Here is an 11,886-nt window from a genome sequence, read left to right on the forward strand (position 1 = left end):
TTATTTGGAAAAAAGTCTTAGGAGAAGTTTAATAGACTCGCCAAAAAAGAGCCCCTCTCGAAGTTTCAAGTATGTATTAATCATTTAACGAAGCACCTTTTCTGTCCCATGGTCTATTATTTAGAGTAAGTAAGTATTTATCAGAAAATATTACTTTGATATGCAAAATATGAACTGCAGATTTTACACAATGTCAAAGCAAAGGTTTATGGAGATAAAATTAAACATTCAACAGAATAAAACCATGAAAATGACTTTTTTTAACACCTTATACCTTTATACCTGACGGCACGGAATTCAAAACGTAATATTTTGGCATTGTATGGCCCATTGTAATCATTTCATTGATAAACAAATAAATTCAGTTTTTGTTCGTAAAATTTATGATCCTCAATTGATCATTTAATAAATAACTAAAATTTTGTTTAAATCAATTTTTACAATAAATTTCATTTTTATATTTTTGTTTGATTTTAATTTTGTGTGTTTTTTTGTTTGTTACAGATTAGTAAAGGATGGAGTTTAGGACCAGAATATTGCGATATGTGGACATCGAGTGATGTGCTTTGTTGTACTGCTTCAATATTACATTTAGTGGCTATTGCTGTAGATAGGTAAGTAAATTTTTTAACAGACGTAGCGGTGAAACTTATAACACTCCTTTTTGTAGTAGATCGGGAGTTAAAAATACAATTCATGGCCATCTATTCTGATATATTGATATATTGACTATTAAATTTTGACTATTTTACACTTAATCAAAAAAAAAATTTTAAACTAAATACATTTTACCTGTGCCAAACAATCCCTATCCCTATAATAATACCTATCCCTATAGGTATAAATGAGAGCGAGGGAGGTAAAGGCTATAACCGGTCTTTACCAGTCTTTAGTAGGGAATATTTTCATCCAATAGTCACGTAATCAAACTATTTTTAATAAGCAAGTGTATTAAAAAATAAATTTATATGAAATTATGTAGAGGTTATGATATTTTCACAAAGTCGTGAAATATTTCACTCGCGAAATATATTTAACGCAGGTACAGAACGTTTGAGCAAATTTATTATCACATTATCGGACAGTTGACTTGAGTTCCGAAGGGTTAAAAAAGCGGGTGCTTGACTCACTCCTTATTTCATCATTCGAAAGAACTGAGTAACTATCGAGCGACAATATCGGAACGTGGGGAGCCCTCACCCGTCCACAATTTATGAGTTTTTATTTCAAGTCATCTCATCAGAAACTAGATCCTCATATTACACATCTTGAATATGGAAGTATAATGAACCTGCTTGTACAATATGTTAATCCATTTTGCATACAAGCGAAAATTTTATTTAGAAAATATTTAGAGACGGAATCGATCATCTGTAACTTAATTTTAACGAGTACGTATTTCCTGTATTGAATGTATAATTAACTAGCCTTAAGGATATGTTTCTGATAAACATAGAACATGACTAGGTAACTCCTTCGTTGAGAAATCCTTCTTCGTAATATTGTACAGAAAGCTACAGTTTTCGATCTCTTTCTAACTTAGTATAGTATTGTATGAATAAAGAGCTACTTCAAACATGTTATTAATAATATTCCAAACATACATTTCCGTTTCCACTCCCACCTACACCTATACCGCTTCAACCACTAATTCTCCCTTTCATTTCGAATACAAATAAAATATAAACAATTTTCATCGTGCAGTTTACAGTTTATTTGACTACATTCCAAATGTTGAATATTTTGTTTGTCATGCTGAAATATTAATGAGATTCCTGCTATTGTAGTCTAGCCAGATTTGTTGCACAAAAACAAAAATTTATCAAAATATGGCTTGCATGTAGCATGTTACACGATATATACCTATCATTCATCACTTTGGAAAGGCGTAACAAAATCACATTTATCAAGTTAAAAGTTTTCAAAAGAATTGATGCCACAATTTGGTGTATCGTACCCTAAAAATTGAATATTAATTGCTAGTATAAAGTTTGAAGAATGAGATTTGTGGGTGATATCTGCACTCTGAATATCAAAATGAAATTCTATTAACAGCTCTTGAAGTTCATTAGAGCCGAGGTAAAGTAAGTAATCTAAAACTACTTAACAAAGGCCAGTCGAAAACTTGTGACCGAAAATTTCCTTTAAAAAATACGAATACCAAATTTGAGAAAATTTTTTTTTCCGATTTGAATAAAACTTATGTTATAAAATAATTTGTATTGCCTCTATATTGTAGAAAATTGAATTATATACAACTTTTGTAAGAACTTTTTTTTCGTATACATATGTAGTATCAAAATAAACCATACAAAATCCAAAGATGACCATTTTTAATCATTTCCGCGAATAAAAATATCATATCTCGATAACTAAAAAAGTTTCATACTAAAAAAATTTTCATACATAAGTTAATGTAGGTAATTTAATTATCTATAACTTTTATGTGAAACTTTTTTATATAGAACTTTTAATTTTGAGATAAATAGTAAAAACAAAAAAGTTACCATTTTTGTTCCTTCATTTGAAAGCCATCTTAACATTGAAATATGTTTTTTAGGAATACATACTTTCCAATAGTTTTTTTCCTATTAGTAGGTTTTCGAAAACAGTTTACTTTTTTGCTAATTTCCATAGACTCTTTATAATCGAAAAAAATTGTAGTTAGATTGGTGAGTTCACAGTCCATCAAAGTGAACAGATGCCTGTTTCGTTTGGAGAATTAAAAATGAAGAATTTGGTTAAAACGAAAAATGAAAAATGAGGTCTTCAAATGGTCCCAAGAACCAGCTTGATAAAAGAAAGTATTTGCAAAATAAATACGTACAATAAATCGCAGAACATATAAAAAATAAAAAATGTATGAAATTTTCAACATTTTCGACAAGATTTTTTTATTTAGAGCAAATATTGCATATTGCAGATCAAAATAAAATCCCCTCTGAAACAACAAAATTGTAAAACTAGTTACAACACAAATTCCATACGATGATCTCAATTTTCTTCACAAACTGACCTTTTTCATTCTACCGAAGGGCAGATCTGAAAATAACAATGTTTTCTTATACAAAGACTTACAGTCCAAATAATTCGGGAATGGTAATCATGTTGGCCAATATACTAAATTAAAGAATCGTTTTTTTTTTTTTTTAAATAAAAGTCTTCGATATCCAATCATTAAAGGCAATTTTAATTGGTAATCAATATGTATTGGATATTTATTAAAACCTTTCGTTCTCTCTCTGTTATTAAGTTATTCATTACCTGGAATTGAAATATTCGTTTGAAGATTAAATTAATTAAATATTCCAAACGTACCACAAGAAAATACTGTTGGCTGCTTATGTGTTAATTTATTTTAATATATCTATATCTGTTACTATACCGAATGTGGGGTGGTAACGGTGGGTGGGAAGTGCAGGTTTGTGTGACAAACATGGAATATAGGGACGAGAATACCAAACCTTCTTTTTTTATTTTAATTTTACCAATATTAAATTTATTAGATATGTATTTTAATTAGAAAAATGAATCTATTCATTTATTTTTAAATTAAAAAGATAAAAAAAGGTTTTACTAAAAAAAGGGTTTTCTTCAAATAGTGGTAGAAAAATCAATCAATATCCTCTTTTTCAAGCATAGCTCTAGGCTATATGTATGGTTTCATCCTTTTATCCCTGAATCTCACAGTCCTTCCCAGTTTAATTCACAAGTATACAAAACCAAAGTATTAAAGGAAAATTTGTTTAACACAAAATTTTACCAAAATTTAAAACAACTGTAGCTCAACAATAGCTCGTTTGAAAACTCATGGTTTCTAGTTTTGGAATCTGTTACTCAAAAAGTTTATTACTCCTTGCTGCGTTATACTGAGGGTTGTAATGGTGAGAAATGTAAAAGCGTTAAAAAATTTTTTAAAAAATTTCATCAAATTTGTAAAATCACAGCTAAAAAGAATGACCCAAAATTAGTGGGTTTCAATAAAAATTCTAATAAGATCGGATCAAAATTGCCTGTGTTATTTAAAAAAATCGAATTTTTGAACTTGATGACGTCATCAAAATTCAAAATATTTAATTTTGCTCTATTACATCGAAATTTTATCCAATTTTGATAAACAAAGTATGTAATCCTACTAAATTTGGGCCGTACTTTTCAAATTTATTATCAAAATTAACCTAGCTCTATTAGGTTTCAAGAATGTGGAGGCCTGGTCCCGGAATTAAGCACATAAGTGATAACTAGCGGAAAACTGACATCACAGCTGAAAAGAATGACCCAAAATTAGTGGGTTTCAAAAAAAATTCCAATAAGATCGGATCAAAATTGACTGTGTTATTTAAAAAAATCGAATTTTTGAACTTGATGACGTCATCAAAATTCAAAATATTTAATTTTGCTCTATTACATCGAAATTTTATCCAATTTTGATAAACAAAGTATGTAATCCTACTAAATTAGGGCCATACTTTTCAAATTTATTATCAAAATTAACCTAGCTCTATTAGGTTTCAAGAATGTGGAGGCCTGGTCCCGGAATTAAGCACATAAGTGATAACTAGCGAAAAACTGACATCACAGCTGAAAAGAATGACCCAAAATTAGTGGGTTTCAAAAAAAATTCCAATAAAATCGGATCAAAATTGACTGTTATTTAAAAAAATCGAATTTTTGAACTTGATGACGTCATCAAAATTCAAAATATTTAATTTTGCTCTATTACATCGAAATTTTATCCAATTTTGATAAACAAAGTATGAAATCCTACTAAATTTGGGCCATACTTTTCAAATTTATTATCAAAATTAACCTAGCTCTATTAGGTTTCAAGAATGTGGAGGCCTCGTCCCGGAATTAAGCACATAAGTGATAACTAGCGAAAAACTGACATCACAGCTGAAAAGAATGACCCAAAATTAGTGGGTTTCAAAAAAAATTCCAATAAAATCGGATCAAAATTGACTGTTATTTAAAAAAATCGAATTTTTGAACTTGATGACGTCATCAAAATTCAAAATATTTAATTTTGCTCTATTACATCGAAATTTTATCCAATTTTGATAAACAAAGTATGAAATCCTACTAAATTTGGGCCATACTTTTCAAATTTATTATCAAAATTAACCTAGCTCTATTAGGTTTCAAGAATGTGGAGGCCTGGTCCCGCAATTAATCACATAAGTGATAACTAGCGAAAAACTGACATCACAGCTGAAAAGAATAACCCAAAATTAGTGGATTTCAAAAAAAATTCCAATAAGATCCGATCAAATTTGCTTGTGTTACCAAGAAAATCGAATTTATATACCGAAATTATATATTTTTTAACTGTTGGGTTTGGTTGGGTTTATCATCAAAATTCAAAACATTTAATTTTGCTCTAAAAGAACATACGAAATTTTGTTTATTTTAACCTGAAATTGAGCTATTACCAATTCCCGTACGAGCATTTGGACCAAGATATTCACATTCCAAAAACAATATGCCAGGGCCCAAAAAAAATTAGAAATTTTCGAATCATATGAAAAAAGTTTCAGTGTTTTACACGATTCTAAATTCAGAAGTGTCAATTTTGCTTGGAAAGCGAATATCTTGGTCCAAAAAGCTCGAACGAGAAATTTTAACAGCTCTTTTTCAAGAAAAATAAATCAACTTTCGAATGGTTTTAACAAATTTGTTGAAAATAATTTTTATAATTTTGGTACGTTTCTAAACTTTATATAAAATTTAGGGATAACGTTCTCACCCTTTCAACTCTCCGTTGCAAAACAACAACGGGTGATAAAAGTTTTTAATCAATAGATTCCAAAACTAGAAGTTACATGTTTTCAAACGAGCTATTGCAATTCGGGATTTTTTGGAAGAGATAAAGCCCTATGAAATTAGGGTAAAATTTTGGGTGAACAAATTTTCCCTTAATACTTTGGATGTTTATCTTTGGATGTACCTATATATAGTAAAGTTATTTATCAAATTGACTGATAATTTAAATCTTTCGAGGTTTAAATTTGGGTTGACTGACCAAAATTACTTTAGATATTGTGGTTCATCCAATTTCGATCTAAAAAACTATTTTCGATTTTTTGGATATTTTCAAAAGGTTCTACCGAAGACAAACAAAATCAAATTTCAATAAATTTTAAGCCATTCAATCCAAAAAACCACATAAATTAGACTGACTTGAATGATTAATTTTTCAGATATAACTCTTCCTTTCTCTTTATTTAAGAAAAATTACAAAATTCAATAAAAGAATTATCCCCGAAATTATTAAAAAACTCACTATACAACATAATTATTTTGATCCATAAAATCCAAAAACCGAGTTCATTATCAATTGGATTAGTAGTTTCTAAAATATCGCTTTAAGTTATCCGAAGAGCGATTTTTGGAATCGAATTGGATCGATCAAACAAGCGCAAGTGTTAATGTTTTTGATATTCTTATGAACAATTCAACTAATGTTGTAAAAATTACAACAACAAAAAACGTTTTCGAATTAGATTAAAACTATTATTTCGAGTGACTAGGATGAATTTTCAAAAATGTTTGTCTGTTTCTCAGAGATATCGAATCCTTATGATCTTTAGACAAGCAAACCATTGCGGGCCTAAATATTTAACCCTGAAGTTCACTCCTGTTACTGCCAAATTCCTTTTGTTGGATTTTGATGTTCTTCCTTAATATTAAATTTTTTCGAAATATTCATTAAAAATGTATTTTCTTCTTTTCCAGATATTGGGCGGTAACAAATGTCGATTACATTCATACCCGAAACGGAAATCGAATCGGAGGTATGATTGTAGTTGTATGGTCGGTTGCATTAATTGTATCATTAGCACCCCAGTTTGGTTGGAAAGACGATCAATATTTGGATCGGATCAACAAAGAACGCCGTTGCTTACCAAGTCAAGATATTGGCTATCAAATATTTGCAACATGTTCAACATTCTACGTGCCTCTACTTGTAATATTAATCTTGTATTGGAAAATATTCCAAACAGCTCGAAAACGAATCCATCGGCGGCGAGAACAACGTGTACCGGATAGTTTATCATCGAAAACCAATAATAATAGTAATGATGCAAGAATAACGAAAAATTTTCTAACAAAACGGAAATTTTTACGTATGAAAAAATGTAAAAGTAAGAAAAAATCTACGGCCGCGGAAGCGTTAGTTTCATCGTTGGTTATGGTAGAAGGACATTCAACGACCACAGTGGACGTGGTACAGGAATTCGATGAGAAAGCGTCAAGTGGTAATCATCCAAACAATGAAGAAACTACAACCGCGTTTACGATATCAAAAAGTACGGGAACAACTGAGACCGCAATGCCTATGGAAAGCGCTCCAACAGAAAGTAAGGTAGGTGCAACTTCGAATAATGTTTCGCCAGAGAAATCTTCTGCTACAACAACGAATAATGGTTCAGCAAGTCATCAAAGTCATATAAGTGATATCAGTCGTGTGGAAATATTAACAAAAGATCAACAATTGAGTATAACGACTCCCCAAGCAACGGCCACGCATACGGCACCTTCACCAGGATTACTTCATCCGCACGATCATAATAAAGATAAAAACAGTAATAGCAACATCGCTACGCTAACACGTGATAATCGACGCGATAAAAAAGAAAGTTTAGAAGCGAAGCGAGAACGAAAAGCAGCAAAGACTTTAGCAATTATTACCGGTGCGTTTGTTGTTTGCTGGTTACCATTTTTTGTGATGGCCCTGGTGATGCCACTTTGTTCCAGTTGTGTTATAAATGATTATGTAGCAAGTATATTTTTATGGTTAGGTTATTTTAATTCAACACTGAATCCTGTAATATATACAATATTTAGTCCTGAATTTAGACAAGCGTTTACACGTATCTTATGTGGGGCACGAAGTGGGCCAGGTGGTGCTCGAGGCACTCGTAATTTCCGTTCGGGTAAAATTAGATAAAAGAATGTTTGTCGGTGTGTATGTGTGTGTATGTCGTAAGTTTCTAGTGTATAGTTTTAGTTCTATAAAATGTACGGCTTCTGCCTTTTGCGTTTTATATAAACGAGGAATGCAACCACCGTTTTTAAATGTATGGTCTAGTTTAGTTATTTCCATAATGTTTTAAGACACTATAAACAGATTGTTTTGATTATTATTACTTGTATTTTTTTATAAGGAACATTTTTTACTTTAAAATTTTGTTCTATCTCTAACGGTTTACAAGATGGGTGCAAAACCCAGTTATCCTATGTCGCTCATTTAATCCTCTGACTTTTTACGTCCTGAGCATGGTATTCCCGTTTGATATCTCTATTTGTTTTTTAGTTATCGATTTTATGAACACCTTTACCAAAATTTCAAATCAATATTTTTAAGCATTACAAACTTGGAACTAAACCTAGTATACCGTGATAAATATTTCATATATACGGGGGAAAAAATTAAGATTGTTATATTTCGAAGAAAAAATGTTCCTAGGAGGGATTCTAACAATTGATATAAGTGCAGGTGTCTAGATTGGAATATCGACCTGTTTTTCGAATTAGGAACTAGTTGATACCCCAGCTCTTATCGTGAGTATTTAAATTTTAAAAATTTAATAATTCTCAAAATGGTTTTCAGAAAAAAATATTTTTTCATTCGATGACGAAATTACGAACAAACAAGAAACACTATGGAAATAGTTAAAGTAGAATTTATGATTTACCTACATTAGAATTTATAATTTTAGTAGGTTATAGTTCATGACTTCAACGAATAGTTTTTACACAGTATGAACGTAAATTTTTGTTTTTATGTTAATAACTCTGCTCCATAATATTCATATATCCAAATATGGTTATGCTTTTTAACCGTCTTCAAAAAACGCAGAAAAATTCACTATAATAATTTGACCTCTTACAGTTAAATAACTTTTCCGTGCAATTTGGTACCCAAATATTTGGGGAAATCTCGTGAAATTGACCTTAATCAAGCAGACGTAGCAAACATAATGATCTAAGAGACAGTATTAGGTCGATTGAAATTTTATTGATTTTTAAACACTCCTATCATAGTTTTTTTCATCGAAAAATGTTCATGGCTCGTTTAAATTAAGTTAATTTTTTCCATGAACGGTTTTAATTAAATCTACACCGATTTGTTAACCAATCGAAATTGGTATAAGAAGGAAGATAATTTAATTACTAAAATAATGGAATTCCTATTGGAAAAAATTGATTAAAATTTATTTAATTAAAAATTTTGGGTATTGAGAGTGCCATTTGTAAAAATTCAACAAACTATTACTTTGTATGAAAATTTTTTAACTATAAAATCTACTGAAATGCAAATTCATTAAAAATAAATAAAAATAAATTAAACTGACTTTATTCGAAGAATTCTACAAAATTGGAAAGAAAAAAAATCATATTAAATATTTGTTTCTATTTTTAATGCAAATTGATAGTGAATTTTTCTGGTGAACGATATCGACTGATAACGGTTGTTAAATTAATATCTTGCTAAAATATGTTTAGTTATTTTAACACGCAAAAAACTCTTTTATTATTAAATAAAAATCGCATATTCATTTAGAATGTACAGTCATCAGAATACAATGGTTTTCAATATAGTGGTCTTCTGTTTCGCTGCCCTCATTTACTGTCTATAGAGCCCAGTTTATTATTTCTTCATTCGGGATCAAGGGTAGACAGTATGTAGGGTGCTTTTTTACTTGACATATGCATGAAACTCGAAAAATAAGTTTTATCGATAAAAATGCTTCAAGCAAAAAATGTTGGGTGTCTAGGCGCACATCGTACGCACACATTAAACTTTACCTAGATTTTGAAGCTCAATGAAATGCTCACTCTACTCCTTAACTGGTAATCGATAGATGAACACTTTAAATAAAAAAATTGTTATTGATAAAAAAAGTGACATTTTTGTTCGAAACATTTTTCCACAAATCGTACAGTTTAGGCAAAAGTGGACTGAAAAATTTTGCCCAAAATTATTTTCTCGTATCAAAATTGTTATTTCGCATAATTATTTCTGCGAAATCTAGCCACTCTTAGACAAAAATATCCTAATAAAGCCATTAAAAATGGTTTACTTTTCTATAAAGATTATTTTTGTTTAAACTGATTCTATTAAGTCTGACAAACGCACAATAAACTATATTTTTGCTATCCATTACTGTCCCAACTATTCGGTTTACAAAAAAATGTTTCAAACAAAAGATGTTTGCGTATTTCTAACGAACAACTTTCTATTTTAAAGTGTTAATTTAATGTTTGTCAGTTATGAATCAGAGTGAAGTTTTAATTGAACCTGAAAACTTAGATCCAATTCATTCCGGTATAATATGTGTGCAATTGAAACTAACATTTTTCGTATCCTTGATTAAATTTATTTGAGTTTCAAGCATAATATGTCAACTTAAAAAAAGACAACCTATATGGAGTCCATTCTTCTATAAAATAAAACTTATATAAAAAATGCTGATAAATTTCTTGTATAGATATAAATATTATCTATTATTAGATTGAAAACTTTTGTTGTAAATTACCTGTACATTATAATAGACACAAACAGAAAATAATTCATATTTATATTTTTCAATATAATTCATTTATTGAATCCGTGAATAATTTTATATTGATTGCATACTACAAACATTTCAAATTGATGTCCTTTCATTTTGTTTTTAATTGTGTAGAAAAACAAATAAACTATACTGACTGGTAAAGAAAGTGTCTCACTAAGTATACTCACTTATTTTTTGTAACTAGCAACGAGCGAAATCATATACATGCATTTGAGATATAATCGCGAATATGGTTAATTTCTATTACTAAATTTCGATAACAAAAAAATTTGATCCGTCTTTTGTTAAAATTGATAGCGATTGGCAGTTTTTTTGGTATCGAAACAACGTAAGTTAGCTTTATTGAAAATTTTAAACTTAGTTATTATTTGCAAGAGTTTAAGCTTCAAATGGTAGTACAAATGGACAGCAACGTATCAAAAGGATTGATGGTTTTGATCAAATGGATGTTTGCTGCATGCATTTCCCAGAATTCTCGTATATTTACACATCCGTTTTTTTTGTCCGTCAGTGTGGTTTAATTTTTAATTAATATTGTATAGAAATTTAAAAAAAAAAAAAATTCCAAAAATATTTCCAAAAAAAAAAATCATTATATTCAGTTTTATAAACTGATTGCTACTACATTGTCTTTCTAAAAAATTATTAAATTGAAAATTTATATAAAAAAAAAAATAAATATTTGATGTTGAGTAGTTATTGAAAATTTGTGGCTTTTTATTATTAAATGAAAATTTTAATTTTGTAAATAAAATAATGATTATGAAAAATAAAGCAATATTTAATTTAAGCTCATATTCAAGTTTAAAATATGAAATTCATTTTTTTGATATCTATCTGAGCTGACATGTCATATAGCAAATATACAGTTTTAGTAGAATATATAAAAGTACATTTAACACTCTGAAAATATGTTTAAAATGACTTCGACACGAATTCTCAAGGGAACCTGTATACATTATTTAACCCAAAATTTGAACGCCCATGAAGGTAAAAGATTTTGAGTATGAAATTTAGATGAAGTTGACTGTTTAATACAGCAAAGGTGATTTTCATAACATCGATTATTCTCATGGTTTCCTCTAAATTTTCGTTTTTAAGCATTGTTAGAAACAAGATAGAGAGAAAAATTTAGTTTCAAAAAATTATTTGCAATTGATTTCGATATTTTTTTAGATAAAAATAACACTTAAACGTCAGTAATTAATCATATCGGCGCTTTCTTTATGATTTCAAAATATTACAAATATTTGGAATAATTTAAATTTTGCTTCAAAAATGAATATTTAAAGCATAAACAACA

The 11,886-nt window shown here is 29.1% G+C and overlaps 1 protein-coding gene across 1 annotated transcript in view; it reads left to right on the plus strand.

Moving 5' to 3' along the window:
- LOC123294539 (5-hydroxytryptamine receptor-like) overlaps positions 1 to 7,974 on the plus strand; it is a 120,100-nt gene extending 112,126 nt beyond the window's left edge. The window contains exons 2-3 of the mRNA XM_044875600.1: positions 505 to 614; positions 6,736 to 7,974. Coding sequence (XP_044731535.1) covers positions 505 to 614; positions 6,736 to 7,951 — 1,326 coding nt within the window. The 3' untranslated portion in view covers positions 7,952 to 7,974. The remainder of the gene's footprint in view (positions 1 to 504; positions 615 to 6,735) is intronic.
- The last annotated feature ends 3,912 nt before the right edge of the window (positions 7,975 to 11,886 follow it).

The sequence above is a fragment of the Chrysoperla carnea genome, chromosome 3, assembly GCF_905475395.1.
Source record: "Chrysoperla carnea chromosome 3, inChrCarn1.1, whole genome shotgun sequence".
Classification (NCBI taxonomy): Eukaryota; Metazoa; Arthropoda; class Insecta; order Neuroptera; family Chrysopidae; genus Chrysoperla; species Chrysoperla carnea.